Source organism: Silurus aristotelis, assembly GCF_946808225.1.
Source record: "Silurus aristotelis genome assembly, chromosome: 8".
Taxonomy (NCBI): Eukaryota; Metazoa; Chordata; class Actinopteri; order Siluriformes; family Siluridae; genus Silurus; species Silurus aristotelis.
In genome coordinates this window covers 18,754,330-18,775,308 of record NC_139581.1, presented here as the reverse complement: position 1 = coordinate 18,775,308, position 20,979 = coordinate 18,754,330, and the positions used below count along the sequence as shown (strand labels likewise).

Below are 20,979 nucleotides of genomic sequence, written 5' to 3'. Positions count from 1 at the left end.
AGAAAATAAATGAATGAATGAATTATGAAATAATATAAACATTAAAATGTCATGATTTGGAGCATGAAGTAAAAACACACAGACTAGGGAACATGAACATTGTACTGGTGATGACTAAAGACTTTAAAAAAGAAAAAAAGAAAAAGAAAAGGTGCTAAAAAAAAGTGTGAGTAAAAATAACCATGATAATCAAACACCAGTGTGATTTAAGTGCTCTGATCATGTGACAACATGCGTGCAGCAAACATGACAGTGACAGAAAGCAGTCACAGCACCTAAATTTGAAAGACTAAAAGTTATACTTTACTCAGACAGGAGCCATAATCACAGTCAAAACAGCAAATTTACATGAGAAAAGAGCTCCAGATACAAATACAAATCAAAATGTCCTCTGCAAACACAGTGTGAAATCAAAATTCTGACCATATAACAAAAGAAATGTGAAAGTACTCCAAAGGATGACATCACACACAAATTATACACAGTTTATAGGTCAGATATGTGTAATGTGGCTGCTGCTGGGAGAATAATTGTTGAATACATGTTGGCTTGTATAGTCACTGTACAGCATTTCTATTCACATACAATAACAACAATTGTAGAAAAGTCCTTAGAGATGCACAAGGAAAATAATACAATAACCACCCAATCTCTGTATATTGCTAATGTGGCTCCTCTGGTGTCTGTATTTTGAAGGTTGACATGTTTATCTCAGAAAGATCTTCAACATGAACAAACCTTCCCTGAATCCCATGTACCTAAGCCCTATATGGACACCTTCTCTCCTGCAACATGCTCATTCAGAAGTTTGAATTAAGAGCGGGCATAAATCCTTTCATGGGCCCCATGTTTTCTTGGAGCCAGCCCAACTCACAGGAATACTAGGACTTTTGCTCAAGAGATGCAACCCTGAACATTTGTGACGCAAAGTCACAAAACTGCTCTGATACTGACAATTGATTCCACCAGACACTTTGTGACTTTAAATTGTCAAACTAATATTTATTTAATACAAACAGCCATATAGACATAGACTGCAAATTGTGCTCTAAACTAGACTACAGGGGAAATGCTGAGTTATAGTAAGCCAGCTCATTGCCAGTATGATGGTTCTTGAGCATCAGCCACTAATAGTCTCTGACAACTGGAATTACAATGTAATAAAAACAATAAAAACAAAAACATGCTTACAGCTGTTTAGCAGCACTTTTCTGAAGTGAAGCCCACTTCTCTCAACTGATAACTAATGTACACTATAAAAGCAAAAGTTTTATGTAACCATAAGTGCTAATCATAGGTGCTTTTTGAACATCCCATTCCACATTTAGTCTCAATGTCCTCCTATAATTCCCTTTGCTCTTCTGGGAAGATGTTCCACTAGATTTTTGAGTGTGCTTGTGGAGATTTGTGCTCATTTAGCCACAAGTGTGTTGTAGGTGATGTAGGTGAGGTGAGGAGGCCAGGATTCAGTCAGCGTTCCAATTCTATAGCAAGATCTTTCACTCCAACCCATGCAAACCATATATTCATGAAGCTTACTTTGTTCAAATGAGATGATGGAACACGTTTGACTCTCCTAGATCCAGTGAAGAAAAAACCTCAATGCTACCACATCAAAAGGCATCTTATTCAATCGTGTTCCTCCAGGTTTGTAGGAACCCTGTTCTATATCATTACAAAATAAAACACTGCTTTGCTAATGGGTGCTAAACCTGCTGTTTACAGATCCATACTTGATTAATTTCTTGCTTAGAAACTGACACACCTGAAATCACTAAAATGACATTCAAGTATGTGAATATTCCTTATGCAACAGTGATCAGGCCTTAGATAATGACCACAGTCCTAGCTCTGAAGCTCCAACTTCATGTGATACATTTTGTTTTAGAACAAAAAGAAGGCCTACTTCTGATAATCACACAAATATTTTTCCTGTTTCTCTGGTTCCACAAATCAACAGTATACATATTCTGCTGCCAAAGAACCTCCTGAAATGGGAGCTCTAATGTCAGTGTGTCATATCTGTAACTATGAGCATAAACACAGTATTCCTGCTGCTGCTAGATAAGAAGATTGACTAAACAGGAACTGTAGCTGTAGTCCCACACAAGCATTTATATTTTAGAAGGTTTTTAGTAAAATATTGTATATAAATACTACAGATGACACAAAACCACAACACAAAACGGTGTTACTGATTTACTATTAAGACCCAAAAGCTGATTATTTTCCCATAACAACACCTTTTATTTGGGATTTGCCAATGCTAAAGATTTTAATCTATTAATCAACAATGCGTTATATACTTTACATATCAATAGTATAATTTAATGGTGGATGTTCACAAACAAATTTGTTCCTGTTATCTCTTAGAATTCATTACAGCAGCTTTGAGCATTCATTATATCACTAGCCTCTCTTGTTCATCTGTCTAAAAGTAAATATTAATGCAGAAAAGGCTGTTGTCAGTATTATGACATAAAGACTTTTCTTTGGCAAGAGACTTCAAAGAAACTGATTTATCTCTAAGTGCTTTCTACATCTAAGTGCTGACATTGATCACTTCTTTCATAAATGTTAAATAAAAAAATAAATATCTCCATACTGCACCATATTAGTGATCATATGTATTTATTTGTTACATAACATGATTTATCTACTTAAGATCAAAATCAATTTATTGTTAGACTTAGATTTTGTGGAGAATTTGTCATCCAACTCCCTGCACTACAGCACAAATAGTGCATTAGATCATGTGCATTAATATACATATAAATACCATACAACAATACCATATATAAACTTTCAATTACAAATTATATTCAGCAAAGTGATAATAAATGAATCACTCTCTCATGAGATTCGAGAATTCAGAAGTGCTGGGTATTATTAACCACAAAAGGAAATATCTACAGCATCTACAGAGCAGATTAATTTGGTAATGATATCATGGGCAACTTTGTCATAGCTGGCATTACAGGTCTAAGAATAAACTGTATCAGGTGTGAGTGACATTTACATGGAAAGGTTATGAGGTATGTAAAGTAAACAATGTGATACGTTATGCAACCAGCTGTGTTTGTTTGAATAAAATCACGCAGATTTTCTATGACACAAATGAATCCTGTGGCTTTTTCTTGGACATTTCGGTGCACAATTACTGTATGAAACTGTCCAAGAATCACATTTTTTAATTTCACCACAGATGGTTTTTTAGAAGGCAGAACATGGTGCAGTGTGTAGCATAACCACATCATTGCTCTAGGGTCCTAGTTCGATGTCCACATGAATTCCAGAAGTTCTCTCCAGTTTCCTCAGTTTCCTTTGGCTATTCTAAGTTGCCTCTAGTTGTGATTGTGCTTAAATGCAATGTACTGATGTCTTATCAGATGTGTACCTTCCTCTCTCAAATTCAGAGTTCCTGGATACACTTCAGATCCACTGTGATCGCATGTCTCTTTACGTTTCATAATCTGAAAAATGAGAACATCATGTCTACACAGTTAACAAAAAGTCATTTATCAGAGGTCTTCTTTTCTGTCCTTGCACTCTCCCACTCTTACCACAGTCAATATTTCAGTGTTTTTTTCAACAGAAACTCTGAACTGCCACACACTCCTCTGAATAGTTTTGCTTCTACTCATCCACATTATTATTTTTTTTTCAAATTAATCTTAAGACCATAACATATTTAGAAAAGAATGAAACCATAATGTTTTGAACTACAAATTTAGGCTACTAATTTACGCTTGAACAAGGCAGAACATTAATGGCCTGCTTTATGATAATGGCCATTGTAAAATAGCATTATAGAAGTCAATTGAATTGAAGTGAACTGTAATCACTTTAACAGCACAAAGCGAGTTTAATCTGAAGAGCATTGTTTTCACTATAATTCAATTAATTCATTCATTTGTAAAGCATTTTAACAGTGGACAATGCTACAGTGCACTAGGTCTTGGACAATGGAGCGGAAAAAGATTCCTGAGGCCTTATAAGGAAGAAACCTTCAAAGGAAGCAGATCCTAAAGAGGAATTTCATTCTCTAGACAGTGTTACATTGTTACATGAAATATTGATTAGAATACATACCAGGAATATTTGGGTTCAGTAATAAAAGTTCAACCTGGGTGGGGTTTTTTTTCATAGTCAAGAAAGCTGAATTATAACAGCTGTTTAAGAAAGGCATTACAGCATTGACTCAAGGCTAAATGAATTATTTATGAATTATTGTTTTTGTTTTTTTTTATTCTAAAACGATTGCTGAAGCTAAAATTTTACCCTGTATTTTCTTCCTAGAAACAGCAAGAAGGTCAAAAATTGGATATTTTATGACCACTGAAATACTAACATAAACAGCTGCTGATTTAATACACACTCCAACGTGACAAAAGAAGGAAATAACATCATTGACCTATGGCCTACCACATGGCGACCATTAGTGGACCAGCCACTGCAGGTTAACTCATCACGTAACGACAGAAGCATGTGAATAAAGAAAAAGAAATGTCACTCCTGAGCAAAGAAATTGGCCCAACCTATCATCGGTAAGAAGATTTGCAAAAATTAAACAAATGCACTCCTGAGAGCTGCAGTTCAGTTAAGTACAGTTGTTATAACTATTCCAAGATGGTGCTGGTGGGATACAGGGACACTTTAATCTGTACTTCTGTCAATATATCTCATACACGTAACTATACATTTCTTTCTAATATATATATATATATATATATAGGGGAGTGGTGGCTCCAGCGGTTAAGGCGCTGGGTTGCCGATCGGAAGGTCTGGGGTTCAAGCCCCGGTATCGCCAAGCTGCCACTCTTGGGCCCTTGAGCAAGGCCCTTAACCCTCTATGCTCCGGGGGTCCCTTACGAGGGAAATATCAAGGTCCGTGACGTCGGAGTGACGTGGGGCTGCCTTCCCGTGGGCTCACCACCTGCAGGAGGGACCGTAAGCGACGGTGCTGTGAGGATTGGGCAGCAGTCGAAGGCGGGGGCCTGCTTAGACTGCTGCCCCCGCGACCCGAATTACGGATAAGCGGGAGAAAATGGATGGATATATATATATATATATATATATATATATATATATATATATATATATATATATATAGTTTTACCTTAATATACATTTATACTTTATATAATTTATTTTATTATAAATTTTTTCCTATTCCATTTTTTTTTCATGTTTAGATGATGTACAGTCTAAAGAAATTTCACCATGTCATACTCTGTATAAATGTGTATGTGACAAAATAAATTTGAATTGGAATATAGTTTTCTTGTCTGCAAAGGTAAAACCATGCTAATGATTCAAATCTTTAATATAAAATTTAAATTACTATATAAACATGATAACCATTACCATTACCATCGCATAAAATGAAACCAGCATTAATACAGAGCTTTTGTATTTGTTTAATTCTTACAAATCAATAATTTATTGAAAGGAACATTTAAAGCTTAATCTTTTGCCTAGGAGTTGGTTGAATATAAATGTGGCTGGAAAAAAAAAAACATTTACATTTACATTTGCGGCATTTAGCAGACGCCCTTATCCAGAGCGACGTACAAAAGTGCTTTAAGTCTCTAGTAATGAATAAATATACACTGGTACGCAAGATTACATTATTTTATCCTATTTTCTCTTAATTTGATCAGATTCAATTCACTAAATACAAGATGTCTTATTGCTTCATTCCAAACCCCCTAGCTGTAAATGACTTGCAGTAAATGACTTTTGACTTCATGTGGAATGTGGTCACTTTCTCATGTACAGCTTGCTAACCACTGAAAAGGGTCACCGTTGCTTTAGCTAATGTACTATATCTTAAGTGCACTTAGTGCTGGTCTCTGAGGACTTCCCACTCATGGTTTGTCCCATGCTCCTAAACTTCCGCCATGTTTTCCCACGTTAAAAAAAGCATCCCTGCACTAGACCCTCGTCAACACAGGAAAAGGTATAAACAACTGCAGGAGTGGAGTATGGGAACAAACCAACTGGCCAAAATTTGTACTACACTGTTTCATATATTGTCAAATAACTTAGTTCAAGAAGAATGGGATATGCGATGAAAATCTCTGAATGGAATACAGAGTCTTGACTCTAAAGATAGCCAACCCCTCTGGAAATAATTGCTGCAGACAAAATGATGAAGCACTAGTGAGCAGCTCACTCCTTTTTTGCTGTAGCAGACATTGGCATGATTCAGTGCACAGCGTTTCATACCTTCGAGCATGCCAAAGAAACTGCTCTGGTGCTATGGCACCATGTTGAGTACAATTGCTATTAAAGGCATCAGAATCCATGGATGAAATTACAGCAATTTTTGAAAGTTCAAAATGTTTTAGCCTCATCAATGGAATGCATTGATGAAAGATAAAATGCCTTAGTTTGTCGAGTGACCAAAAGAGGAGATTGTGGTTCCCATAGTGAGACATTCCACCTGTTGTTTTAAAAGATACATCATACTCAGATGAACTCAAATTCCTTTATTGATGAATATTGGCGATTAATTATAACCATGTTAGTGGTTATAAGTGAAAAATTAAACTGGCTTTCAAATGTATTTGGTAAATACCTTCCTTATCTACAACTAACTGGCCATGAAAAGTACAGTTATATTTGTGCTAAAGAAATGTGCCAAATCCTTTTAATTAGGCCAGTTAAATGAATATAATTTAGTTAGAAATACACAGAGAGATAATACACATTCAATTTTATTCTTTAAAGTAACAGCAATGGAGACCACCCTGGTAGTTATTTCAAGCACCTCATAAAAGGAAATAATGAGTAATAACTCAAGGGTGTACTCTGCAGCCATCTCACATGCCACGAGTGCCAAGACAGTACACATAAAGCAGTATTCGAATATTTTAAACATTCACTCTTAATTCTATAAATATTTGCTTCTCTATCATAGTTCAGAACAAAATAGTCGGTATGACCATTTAACACTGCAAGTGTAACAAGAAAACAATGCTTTAAAGCTCAGCCTAAACTGTTTGCTATTGGAAAGCATTAAGCAGAAGTCAAATAAACACGACAAGCGAGAACAAAATACAGTACAAAAAACTTTAATACTTGGTAGGCACTTTAAACATCAGATACAACTGAGCTATGAACCCTGTGGCCATCCATGCAAACATAATTAGCAGATTAGCAGGCTAACAATATCATAGAACATAGAAGAAAACAGCATCCATCTTAAATTTACCCATTCCAGATTCCTAGTTTCTCTGGGAATAAACAAACAAACAAACAAAAGAATGATTGTATGAAACAGCCTGACCTGAATAAGCTTGATGGACCAAAATACAGGCAAGCACTGACAACCAAGAAACTCATCAGAAAATCTCTATTTACTTAAGCTAAGATTCTTGTACCTTTACATTTACATTTAAATTTGCAGCATTTAGCAGACGCCCTTATCCAGAGCAATGAAGAAATCTACACTGGTATGCAAGATTACAGACTCTTGAATCTTTGTACTTCATCAACCTATTTAAAAGTCAACATCTCAATACAAGAATAAAGTTATTTTGTTTGTTTTTCTGAACATCCATATCATCACATTTTAAAGCCTGCTTAAAGTGAATATTTCCTCCATGTGTTCTTTTGAGTGCTAATAAAGGCTAGGCGGGTCTTTGCATTGCTATCTGACAAGCAACAGAAGCCAGATACCGAATTAAGCTTATTAATACTGTTCTCCAAGCAGACACAGAAATTGAGTTACAGGACAAGTGCTTTCTGTGCTATTAAAAGCATTCACTGTTTTGCTTGCATTTGATAATTTAGTATTTTTATTTTATTTTACCATCAAGTATGTTCTATTGTTTCTTAGTAATAGTAAGTGTGCTATTATTTCCTGTTGGACCACTGCCCCGGATACACAGAGAAATAGAGTATATTCTTAGTCAAGAAAAAACTATTCATGACACATCCTTTAACACTGGATTATAAAACGGTGTCACTGTGAGGGTTTGCCAAATTTCTCGCAACAGTGTCGTGTCAGCTAGTTCCAGCGGGAGCCAGTCCAAAATCCTTTTGGACTGTTACTCACAACGGATATGCTAAAGATGTCTGGATTTCCGATTGAAAATTGAATACTAAAACAGCTCTTTGCATTCCTTTGCACTCTCTGCTTCAGACACTTTTCAATAATCCACTTTCATTTTATGTTGGTAAACAAGACTGCCCTGGAACAATGAGGCTTGTTCACAAAAAAAGGGCTTTGTAGACCAGGCTGGCTTGAAAGGCTACTAATATATCTGGAATCAGCAGAGACCGGCGTTTCAGGAAGCATCAATTATTAAGCAGATAATAATGATTGGAGAGAAGAAATCTCTACGACTTATGATGGAAGGATAAGTACCGACCGGCCCCCCATCCCCCACCCCCTTATACACACACGTATATACAGTGAGGAAAATAAGTATTTGAACACCCTGCTATTTTGCAAGTTCTCCCACTTAGAAATCATGGAGGGGTCTGAAATTGTCATCGTAGGTGCATGTCCACTGTGAGAGACATAATCTAAAAAAAAAAATCCAGAAATCACAATATATGATTTTTATACTTTTTATTTGTATGATACAGTGCAAATAAGTATTTGAACACCTGTCTATCAGCTAGAATTCTGACCCTCAAAGACCTGTTAGTCTGCCTTTAAAATGTCCACCTCCACTACATTTATTATCCTAAATTAGATGCACCTGTTTGAGGTCGTTAGCTGCATAAAGACACCTGTCCACCCCATACAATCAGTAAGAATCCAACTACTAACATGGCCAAGACCAAAGAGCTGTCCAAAGACACTAGAGACAAAATTGTACACCTCCACAAGGCTGGAAAGGGCTACGGGGAAATTGCCAAGCAGCTTGGTGAAAAAAGGTCCACTGTTGGAGCAATCATTAGAAAATGGAAGAAGCTAAACATGACTGTCAATCTCCCTCGGACTGGGGCTCCATGCAGGATCTCACACCGTGGGGGTCTCAATGATCCTAAGGAAGGTGAGAAATCAGCCAAGAACTACACGGGAGGAGCTGGTCAATGACCTGAAAAGAGCTGGGACCACCGTTTCCAAGGTTACTGTTGGTAATACACTAAGACGTCATGGTTTGAAATCATGCATGGCACGGAAGGTTCCCCTGCTTAAACCAGCACATGTCCAAGCACGTCTTAAGTTTGCCAATGACCATTTAAATGATCCAGAGGAGTCATGGGAGAAAGTCATGTAGTCAGATGAGACCAAAATAGAACTTTTGGGTCATAATTCCACTAAACGTGTTTGGAGGAAGAAGAATGATGAGTACCATCCCAAGAACACCATCCCTACTGTGAAGCATGGGGGTGGTAGCATCATGCTTTGGGGGTGTTTTTCTGCACATGGGACAGGGCGACTGCACTGTATTAAGGAGAGGATGACCGGGGCCATGTATTGCGAGATTTTGGGGAACAACCTCCTTCCCTCAGTTAGAGCATTGAAGATAGGTCGAGGCTGGGTCTTCCAACATGACAATGACCCGAAGCACACAGCCAGGATAACCAAGGAGTGGCTCTGTAAGAAGCATATCAAGGTTCTGGCATGGCCTAGCCAGTCTCCAGACCTAAACCCAATAGAGAATCTTTGGAGGGAGCTCAAACTCCATGTTTCTCAGCAACAGGCCAGAAACCTGCCTAATCTAGAGAAGATCTGTGTGGAGGAGTGGGCCAAAATCCCTCCTGCAGTGTGTGCAAACCTGGTGAAAAACTACAGGAAACATTTGACCTCTGTAATTGCAAACAAAGGCTACTGTACCAAATATTAACATTGACTTTCTCAGGTGTTCAAATACTTATTTGCAGCTGTATCATACAAATAAATAGTTAAAAAATTATACATTGTGATTTCTGGATTTCTTTTTTTAGATTATGTCTCTCACAGTGGACATGCACCTACGATGACAATTTCAGACCCCTCCATGATTTCTAAGTGAGAGAACTTGCAAAATAGCAGGGTGTTCAAATACTTATTTTCCTCACTGTATATATATATATATATACACACACACACACACACCAACACACTACAATCAACATCCGTTTCCCAAAGACCCTTCTTATTAAGTACTACTCATTTTCTTGGTGACGCAAAAGAATTCACTAAAGCTGGAAAGTCCCAGAATGCCAGACTGTGCCTTTTGCTTCCTCTCAGCAGCCGACAGCGTTTACATTAAAGACTTTGTGTTTGGATGAGAGTGAAGTTTTCTTTTCTTTAACAGACTGGATAAAGAACAGACCACAGGTGCTGAACTGTAGATTATTTCAACTTTAACTATGTGTTATTCTGCCATCCGATATTCCAGTAAGAAGCAAACTCAATAAAGTTTCAAAAATGAGTGAGGATACAGACATACATATTCCAATTCAAATGTCAAAAGCAATTAACTACGCTACGCTAAAAGATTTTGGATCAAAAATCAAGCAAGAAAGTAAACTAATCTCAAAATAAGGCATGTTTAGTGGGATTAAATGCTGTGTACATTGCCTGTGAAGAGTTAAACGTGTGACAAAGATGTAGTAGGATGGACAGAGAAAGAATGGGCAAAATGCCTGGCATCTTATGCAGTATGTCCTCTAGGATAAGATGACCATTATAAAAGTCACTCCGTGCCTGAAGGCAACCCAGGCCTCATAATTTAAATACTGACACAAGCCACTAACCCTACAAGTGTCCATATATAAGTGTGAGAAATGAGGTGACAGTCTGTGTAGATTAGACATGGTGTCTAGACTGAGAAAGCAGACTGTATAGGCGACATTTTCTCAGTTCATCAATCATATCACAGAGCTTGACAGGACATAGATTATCCAACAATATTCAACATTTAACTTTAATTTGCCCTGTAAGTCTTAACAAGTGAATTCCGGGAGGTAATAGAAAGATACACAGAAAGGTATACGGTAATGCTTCTTTTTACCTGCATGCCCTTATATTTCCGAATTGCTTAAAGGGAATCTCTGTTGGATAAATGCTAGCGATTGATGTAGGCTTCATTAAACCTTCTTGAAAGTCTACTTTTAAGGGTTCTAGATTTGGGTCTTAATTGAATAAACGAACAAATCCCAAACTGTTTGTTTCATGTGCACAAGTCATTTGCTTTGCATTAAAGGCACATGAGTGCTAGGCAGAACAAATAGTGATATTATTCTAAAAAGAAGCTTTTGCCTGAGATAAAAAAAAAAAAAAAAAAACATCTGAAATTCTCACACTATAATGGGTCATGACTCAGCCTTTCATAATCAAATAAAATTATTACATGCACTTACTGTAAACCTTGTACACAAAAAAGCAGATAAAATTGTTTTTACCTGCCAGAGCTGTTAAAGCGCACATTGATTTTTGATAAGGTAAACAGAAAAGTTTTATATTACATAAAAAATTCCCTAAAATTTGTTGTTATCCTAATAGCAGTCATGAGCTCAAGCCCATGTGATATGAAAGATGTTTTTTAATAAACGATTTTTCTGTCTTCTTATTAGGCACTTTGGGCCTTTTTTTTGCAACACCAGGGGAGATTTTAGTATCACACTGAACACTGAAGAGTCTCTTCCTAGATAAAATAGTACATTATTAAGGAAACGATGCAAAAAAATAAGGACATTTTGTTCACATTGAGATATACATTCCATAAATTCTTTCCCATGCACCGCATTTATTTTTGCTCTGTGCATATGACACCAGTAGCAATTTTCCGACGACAGACACAAAAAGGCCACACATAACGACCATCTAATCATGATCGTGTGTTCCAGCTGCTGAGGACCATCTCTGAGAACGTCAAACTTTACTATCATTCCAAGCTTTCATCCTTAGCTTCTCAAGGGAGCAATAATTGTGTTGCTGTCAAGGCTTAAAAAATGCACACAATGCACTCAGCAAGATCCAAGCACAGTTCACTCTAAAGGTAAAAGACCTTTCAACTTTATAATCTAAACTTTGTACTGCACTTAAACTCCCAGAAATGCACAGTATCAGCTTATTGTAATCATATTGTTCAGTATACCATAGTAAATGTTGTAAGTTCATCTCAAGTCTGCTACACACTATGAAGCAGTTAGTGTTTCTTTCTCACATCTACATGCTCCCAGGGACAATCCTGAGTTTGGGTTAATATCTGTTTTGCCTTTTACATGTTCTCCTCATGTTTGTATGTGTTTATTCAGAGTTCTCCAGTTCCAACAGCCTTGTGATAATGTGCCCTGAGACGGACTTGTGTCCCATCCTGGCTGTATGCTTACATTACAATCAGTTTGGAAGGACAAAGATTGTACGTATTGTAACATGCAGTGGCAGCAGTATATAAGTAATCTTCATTACAATTTCATTTTGCATTTATGTTATTAAATAAACAAGGGAGATAATTTGATTGAGCGGGACTGCACAAGGCCTACTCTAAACGTAAGTGAGTCGTACATAATATTGTCTGAAGATTACCTGAATGAGCGAGAGAGCGAGAAAGAGAGAGAGAGAGACAGAGTGAGAGAGAGAGAGAGAGAGAGAGAGAGACAGAGAGAGAGACAGAGAGAGAGAGAGAGAGAGAGAGAGAGAGAGAGAGAGAGAGAGAGAGAGAGAGAGAGAGCGTTTCTATGACGTTATCTTAGGCAATCATTATTGCTTAGGCAGCGTTTTTTCTGCTGCTGACCACTTAAAAAGAACCGCATCAGTGAAGTCTCCCTCAGTTAAACATAGCAATCCCAGCAGGCATCGGTTCTGTAGATTCACACACGTTCACTAGCATAGTAGTATGACAGATATGTAGAAACAAAAAAACAGAGCTGCTTTCTGTCTACAACTTGAATACATCACTGATCAGAATGGTTAGATAATGCAACATCCATGAACTGTTTGAGAGATAGTAGTAACTGCAGAGTAACTGGTAATACTTTAATAAGAAATTGAACTCTACAGGACAATCACAAAATAGTTATATATTGACAAAAGTTGGTGGACACCCGGTCATAAGATGCATATGCATAACTATAAAAGCACTGCTTGTTCTAAATCCTGCTGCTACATACATGTACACACATCTGACCAGATTAAAGTTTTTTTACTAGGTAGGGTACAAATTATGCAACAATAGTGAATGATCAATTCCCAGTCAGAAACACAATGGTTGAACCAAGGACTTTTGCCAGGACAAACCCTGACAAACCCAAAAAAAACTGGTCATATCCCAGCAAAATAAAGTCCATAATAAAGCAACTTTCAAAAGCGTTTGGCAGATGGCCTTATCCAGAGCGGCTTGCAAATGTGCTTTTGAACTCTATCAATTAATATATTTTGATATTGGTTGAATAGGTCATTGCCACTATCAGCCTAAAAATTCTTATAAGAAAGTTAAAAAATGAAAAATCTGAGGCAAAAAAAAAAACATGGGACTGCAAGAACATCAGAGAGTTTAGTTGATTAATGATGTGTTCACAGCTGTGGGGGATTTCAGAGTGGCCAGGTGAACACAGTGTACAATTTTTCATTTTGATTTGATCTTGTTTTTCACAAAACAAGACCAACATTCAGGCCTGCAGAGTACTACAACAAATGTGGGTTTTAGTTTTGTGCGTGTGGGGTTGAAGGGTTGATTGGGAGGAGAGCAAAGGTGGGGGTGGTGTTTTTATAAGATATGATCATGCCAAACTACTTCTCCAAATCACAATAGAGTTTGAAGCTATAGTATACACACACATACAGCGTGGTGCAGATAAATGGGAAATTTTGGAACTAGGAGTTGGCGACCTTGGGGCATCAGCAATTATTTGGAACCATTTCATTTCATTTCATCTTCTCCCGCTTATCCGTCATTCGGGTCGCGGGGGCAGCAGTCTAAACAGATTCCCCAGACATCCGTGTCCAGGGATCGGGCTGTCAAAGCCCCCGCCTTCGACTGCTGCCCAATCCTCTCAGCACCGGTCCCTTCCGGTCCCTCCTGCAGGTGGTGAGCCCACGGGAAGGCGGCCCCACGTCGCTCCGACGTCACGGTCCTTGATTTATTTTTCTCGTAAGGGTCCCCTGGAGCATAGAGGGTTAAGGGCCTTGCTCAAGGGCCCAAGAGTGGCAGCTATTTGGAACCAGTGTGACCTAATTTTGAACCCCTTGCCTTCAGAAACAGCTCAGCACAGCAATGATGTTTGTTGTCGACCAGAGTGGCAAGGGCTCCTAACAATGGCAGCTCGAACAGCCTTAATATTCTCTGGTGTGTGGACCATTTGAACACCAGCTGGGGACTTTGTTTTTTAAGGCTGACCCCGTTTCTTCAAAATTAGCAGACAGGACAAAATCATGACGTCCTAACTGGTAATGGCACTGTAATTTCCTTTGCGTAGCTCTCACACTATCACCTTCTTATAAAAGGTTCTACAGCGAATACTCTTTGGGCACCACTACCCCACTTCTCCATTAAAACTAATGGTGAGGGGTTTCAAACAATTGCCGACGTCTAAGGGTCGCCAACTCCTAGTCCCTAAATTTCCTGTTTCCCTGCGCCACCCTGTACCTTTTCATAATAAATGTCTACATGGAAGTTATTTAGCACTCTTAACAGAGGACCAATGCTCTATGAAAGCTAAATCACATTTAGCTGGTTGTACAGCCCTGGTTAAAACAAACATAAAGGAATTTCCCAACTGACTGTGGCATGGCTCCTCACACAGAGCCTCTTCTGTATGGTTTTTGTGGGTCAGTGTTCTTTCAGTACCTACAGAATAAATTACCTCTTTAAACTGACGATTAAATCTACTCCTGCTAAAAGGCAACATTTCTTTAAGCCTGACCAGAAAATTTAGAGTTTTCTTTTTTCAATTTGACCATGACTCAAAATAATCATCCACTGACCACACCAAAAAATGCAAAGACCTCTAATATAAATAATAAAAAAAACGTACGGGAGGGAGTTGTGCAGATTTTAAATCTTGTCAATATGATTTTGCAACATGGATTCCTCATTGAAACGCATATTTTTTAAGGCTTTTTATTTTATCCCTAAGAATTAAAAGTGGTGGGATGTTGGTTAAATTGGAAATAGGAAATCTGCAGGCTTTGGGGAAAATGGATCAAAGTAAGTAGATATACTGTATTATAGGAGGCACTGAACTTGCTCCTTTCTGAAAGCTGACTGTTGGTGCAAAAGTGGGTGCCAGGTGTGGCCAGCTGCTTGTTAGTCTCAACAAAACATGATAGAGATGATGATAGAGAAAGAGAGAGAGCATTCGCTTTCAAGGTCATTATAGCTTCATTTTGAAAGTTCACTGAAGAGGAACACATGGCCCATGAGAATGGAAATGCTTTACCATAACTGGACTAAAATTTCATAAGATACAACAGCAGTTTGACAGGGCACTCCATCAGCTTTTTCAAGATCTTTTTTAAGACATTGTTAATGAACTTCTTTCTAGGTTTCTGCAGCATAACAAGTTTTGTTCCTGTTGTTTGAATTTGAATACCTCCCCATGCTCCCAGTGATAACATCTATCAGCAAAGAGGGGCACCTACTACATCACTCCACTTACTGTGGTTAAAAGAACCTTGAAAATATCTTTATCTACTCAGGAGCTGGAAAATGATCATTACAGAGTTGTTAACATCTCTTCCTGGAAACCTGAAAAGTCCCAAATGACAATGTTTTCTCACGTGTATCTATGTTTAATACACTATAAACGCTTTATCATGGGTCATTTGGGTTACAATGTGTATCCTTGCGATATGTGAACATTTTGACAAAAACATCTAGTTAATTAAAGCTCACAGTTGCAGTTGCATAAAGTTTACAGTTGCAGTTGTGTCAAAAAAAAAAAAAAAAAAGAAAATTTCCTGCTCATGTTGAGGTCTGGATATTGTCACCCTAACATTAACAACAATGATTTATCCAGACATATTTATACAGTAACCCTAGAAGGACAGAAACTGTGAACAACAAGCGGTTGTGTGATAAGAGATAAGGTCCAAAAACAGACAAAAAACTAAAAAAAAAATAATAATCTCCGAAAAAGAGCATAAAGTAAGAATTAAAATGCATCATGTGGATTTTCTCTCATTTCATTTGCCTTGAATATGAGTTAAAGCTGAGTGACTGGAAAATGATTACACAGCTTTCTCTTATTGTCTCCATAATGCACGAGTGTGACTCTAAAGAACAGAAATAGTGTACACTCATTCGAATGGTTCAGTAATGCTTAAATCTTCATTAAAAAAAATTCTGAAAGGAATGCCATTCCTTCACAGAATAATGGAAATTCATTCATTCTTTTATTCTTTGTGAAAGTATCTGTACCATTGGTCTAAAACAAATACAGCCAACTGTCTCAGATTGACATTCCAGGCACTTCACACAGCATAACTACCTCAGTTTAAAGTCGACTTCTACTATGATCACTAAATTGCAGATAACACACAAAGCACTTGATTGTTGCTCTTCAGTCCTTGTATAAGTGTGCTTTGTAATGCAATGTTTCCTCTACATGGGACTCGAAAACGCTGCAGTGTCAGTGTCAGAGTGGCCTTTAACTCATAATGAGATGGTGTCAGTGAGCTCACATTTGCTCTTTATTACAGATATGGCTGGAATTCTTTTTTTTTTTTTTTTTTGCAATGCAACTTTGATGAGTCAGGAAAGACGTCCTTTAATGTCATATACTTAACAGCGAGGGCATCTTTGTGCACTGTGAATTTTTTTAAGCTGCCCTCGAATAGAAGTGTTGTTTATTATGTCCATTTTAAGTCTAATTTGTATATACATACATACATACATATATACATACATACATACATACATACATACATACATACATACATACATACATACATACATCTAGTTTTCACTCAAAGTTTCCTCCTTATGTCATCATAGGCAGATTTCACAAGCTGCTTTGTGAAAATGTCACTGACCTAAGACTCCTTAAACAAACAAAAAATTATAATAATTCTTTATATATGGTATAATAATATATTTACTAATGCATTCAGCCAACCAAACTAAGCAAAGCACATCCCTAAGTACAGTTGCTTCTGAAATCTGCTTTCTATTATAAGCAACACAGATAGCAACAAGAAGAAATGAAAGGTTTAACCTCTGTCACAGTTATTAGTTTAGACTTTTGAACGGTACAGAGAGGTTCAGAGCAGGACGTGTGGCATGCTTGGGATGCATCTGGTTGCCAGTTGGCGTTGTAAATAACATGATATATGCACAAAATGCATTATAGATTTCCACAGCAGCACGTCTCATTGTGTCATTTTTGGAAAGCAACAAAGGGCCAAAGACTTACAATACATCACACAAGTGTGTCCAGTCTGATCCAGTGGTGTATTAGGAAAGAAGGTAAATCAAGAACAAACCCTTCTTTAGCTCAAGGTGGTATTATTCATTATAGTTCATGTATATAGTGAGGTCCAAAATCTGAGACCACAATGATGTTTTCTTTAAAAAATAAGGCTTTAGATTTTCATAAAAAAATTTGATTTAATGTTCAATATATTGATTATTTTATATTTATATTTAAATGTAAGTGTGAGAATTATTTTATATCTTTAACACACATATCTTTAAGCATTAGTCAGACATTAATCACAAGAATAATACTTGTGACCCCGAACATTCAATTCTTGTCTTTATTTTATTTTTTAGTCTGATGTGCACATACACCCTAGACAGGTCCTCTTTCTGTTTCCTTCTTTTGCGCCGTACCTCTTTTCGCATCCACACTGATCTCCCTGTTAGATTTGATTTGTGATATATATTCGTGTGTGACACAATAAAGCTTTGGAACTTCTCTCTGAAAGCTGACTTCTGTGTTTCATTGAGACTTGTCCAAGTACTTGCAGGAAAGCAGAGATCGAGAGGAAAGGCTGAATTCGGGGGTATCTTGTCTATCTGACTTCTGTCCAGGGGACAGATGATGAGATAATTCCTTACAGTAAGCAAATTATTGATACCAATAATGTTAATTGCTTCGTACACAAGGTCAGATAATCCTCATGTCTAATCTCTTCAATTGGATTTTTTTCGTGAATGCACCAGGTTCCAAGAAACTATGAAATTCATGTAAATATTTCAGACTTTCATTCAGGTTGTTGGTAATGAATATTGTTGTATTAAATTGTATTAAATTTAAGCAGACTGCACAACAAAAGTATTTTGGCCCCCACTGTAATTTGCTAATAATTGGTAATAAAGATATATTAATCATCTCTTTCTGATCTATTTTATTGTTTAATTGGGTTTAATCACAACCTAGTCCAGGTGTTTCTTTGGTGTTTATTTTTAAATATGTGTCAAAGTAGGCCAATTAAAATTGAAAATTTGCTTTATAAATACAACTAAATTCAACAGGAAATTGATATAATAAAGTGTGACATCAGGGACAAAAGTGGAATGTGAGCAAACAGGAGGTAGACACAATGAGGAAAAGCACTTAGAGTTAAAAAACAAACATTAAGAGACCCAGATGTTTGGGGATTACAAGCAAGGAAGTTAGAAACAAAGACAAAGGGGCAAAAGGAACTGGTGTCACTGACATAAAGATGTGACGAGGCTTGAAATAGGAAAAGGTCATGTGAGAATGCACTTGTCACACCTTAGACATTTCCATCACTGCTACTGATGGTGCATGTTAGAAGGAAGGAAAACCCATACAGTTAGGCATTTGTGAATTATAATTTTTACCTGAAGCATTGAAATTGTTTTAAGTAATGCCGTGATCCAGTAAGGTGCTCTCACGAGTGGCTCGATTTAACCACCAGCTTGTGGTCTCTAAAGTGTACACCACTTAGATATGTTACTATTTTCAATGCTCTCCAAACACACAGCCTGAACCTGATGCTCGTCCTGGCAACAAACATGCGCCTGTTTCTTATAAAGCTCCAAAAAATTGCTGCCATTGCACACTTTTATATATTACACTGAGGAAATGTTATGAGAAACGGGTTTTCTAAAAATAATAAGTAAACAATTACAACAATACATTTCACATGATCTAAAAAAAAATGCTACATGTATAACAAAAATAGGACTAAAAAAGGATTATGAATTATTTATTTAATTATTAGCCCTGGAATAACCCATCTCATATCTTTATGTCATAATACATGCCGGTTAAATCTTGGGTGTAAATTCATGATTTATTGATTCATCTTTTCTATAAGTTGAGTGCAATATGTGAGAAGGTATGCATGTAATAAATAACCTGAATATAGACAGAAAAAGGTCTATAGTAGTAATGTATTTAATGCTGCATTGTAACTGTAGGTCATTGTAATTGTATAACAGTTCAACCCAAATGAGAAAACCTCAAAGCATCACTTTGTAATGCACTTCATCCTGGAAGTGCAGCAAAAAAAAAACTTTTTATTCTCCCAACAACAACAACAAAAAAAGATGTGTGCATGAATGATAAAAAATAAAATAGTTTGAATACGGATAATTTGTCACTCACCGTGCCAACTGAGGAGGTAAAGTCCTATAAGTGCAAGGGCGACCTTTTGCTGAGCCATTTCTCCCCCCCCAAGGTCCTGCAGCTGAACTGACAGCGAACTTCTCGCTTTACTGAGTGAGAGCTGGAGATGGCAAAAGGAGAAAGACATGCGCTCTACGAAACATCGCGAGAACACCGCGAGACTTGCGTGGTGGGGTTGGGAGGGGGGGGGGGGAGTAGTGTAGTGTGTGAAGGACAGCGTGTGATGTGAGCTGCCTGGTGTTCATTGTCTGTGTGTGTAGGGGATGGTGGGGATGGTTGTCATAACACCATGGTGTGCAGTTTATAAATATTATTATTAAAATGTTTTTTGTATCTGTTCTAAATGTACAAAACCAGCAGGGGGATCAAAAATAAAAAAATAATGAAAAATAATACTTTTCGAGTTTTTAATACTCTAATCAACATGGACAAATATGGATGCTTTATGCAGATGTACTGTATGTTTAGTATTACTGAAACCACCCTAAACATAGAACACAAAGAACAGAGATGTGTTACAACGACGGTAAACTTGAATTTGTTCTTGTCTATTAAACACATGGGAAAAAGAACATAGAAAAACCATAGATTCCCATTACTTCTCTTTCTTTGCACTAAGCCAGCTGCTCGAGAGACAAGCCTGTTTATATTTCAGATGACAGAGCAGTTCGTAAAAATAAATACTATTGTAAATGTTTTGAAGTAATTATGGTGTTTTAAATTATGTAAATCATCAGGACACCTAACGGAACTGTTGCTATGTTTCCACACGGACGGTTTTAATTGCCGGATGTGTGCATCATGGCGGATTTCGCGTAATTAACACGTTTTAATTTTATACATTGGGAGAAATAATTATTTGATCCCCCTGCTGGTTTTGTACATTTTCCCCTTACAAAGAAAATGAACAGAATTAAAAATGGTAAGTTTATTTTAACAGAAAGAGAAAGATTATCAAAACAATCCAGATATTATTTGTCAATTTAATTGTATTTGATCGAGTGAAATAAGTATTTGATCCTGTGCCAACCAGCAAGTCTCCCACTAACAAAATTAGTCCTGTCCCTACTCCTAATATCAACTCATGATGTGTATAAAAGACATCTGTCATAGAATCAACCTCGTCTATTCAAACCTCTTCACCACCATGGGCAAGACTAGAGAGCTGTCAGAGGACGTCAGGGACAAGATTGTAGACATGTAAAACTTTCTTTTGGCTTCTCCCATTAGGGGTCAGCACAGCGGATCATCCGCATGTTTGATTTGGCACATGTTTTTACACTGGATGCCCTTCCTAACACAACCCTCCTCATTTATCTGGGCTTGGGACCGGCACTAAGAGTGCACTGGATTGCGCAACCCTAATGGCTGGGGCTGGTTCCCTGACCGGGGATCGAACCCGGGCCACAGCGGTGAGAGCGCCGCATCCTAACCACTAGACCACCAGGGAACTGTTTCAGAGAATAACATTGTAGACATGTAGAA

General features: G+C 37.4%; 1 protein-coding gene across 5 annotated transcripts in view; it reads right to left on the bottom strand.

Moving 5' to 3' along the window:
- Positions 1-19,613, bottom strand: part of mcamb (melanoma cell adhesion molecule b) — a 34,178-nt gene extending 14,565 nt beyond the window's left edge. For 4 of the 5 annotated variants that reach the window (XR_014534832.1, XM_083549429.1, XM_083549430.1 and 1 more), the window contains exon 1: positions 19,474-19,599. Coding sequence is in view for 4 of the 5 variants with exons in the window: in XM_083549429.1 (XP_083405555.1) it covers positions 19,474-19,531 (58 nt within the window). In the remaining variant the exon portion in view is untranslated. Of the gene's footprint in view, positions 1-19,473 lie in introns of all 5 variants that reach the window. The other variant, XM_083549432.1, reaches the window with a different exon arrangement.
- Positions 19,614-20,979: the final 1,366 nt, after the last annotated feature.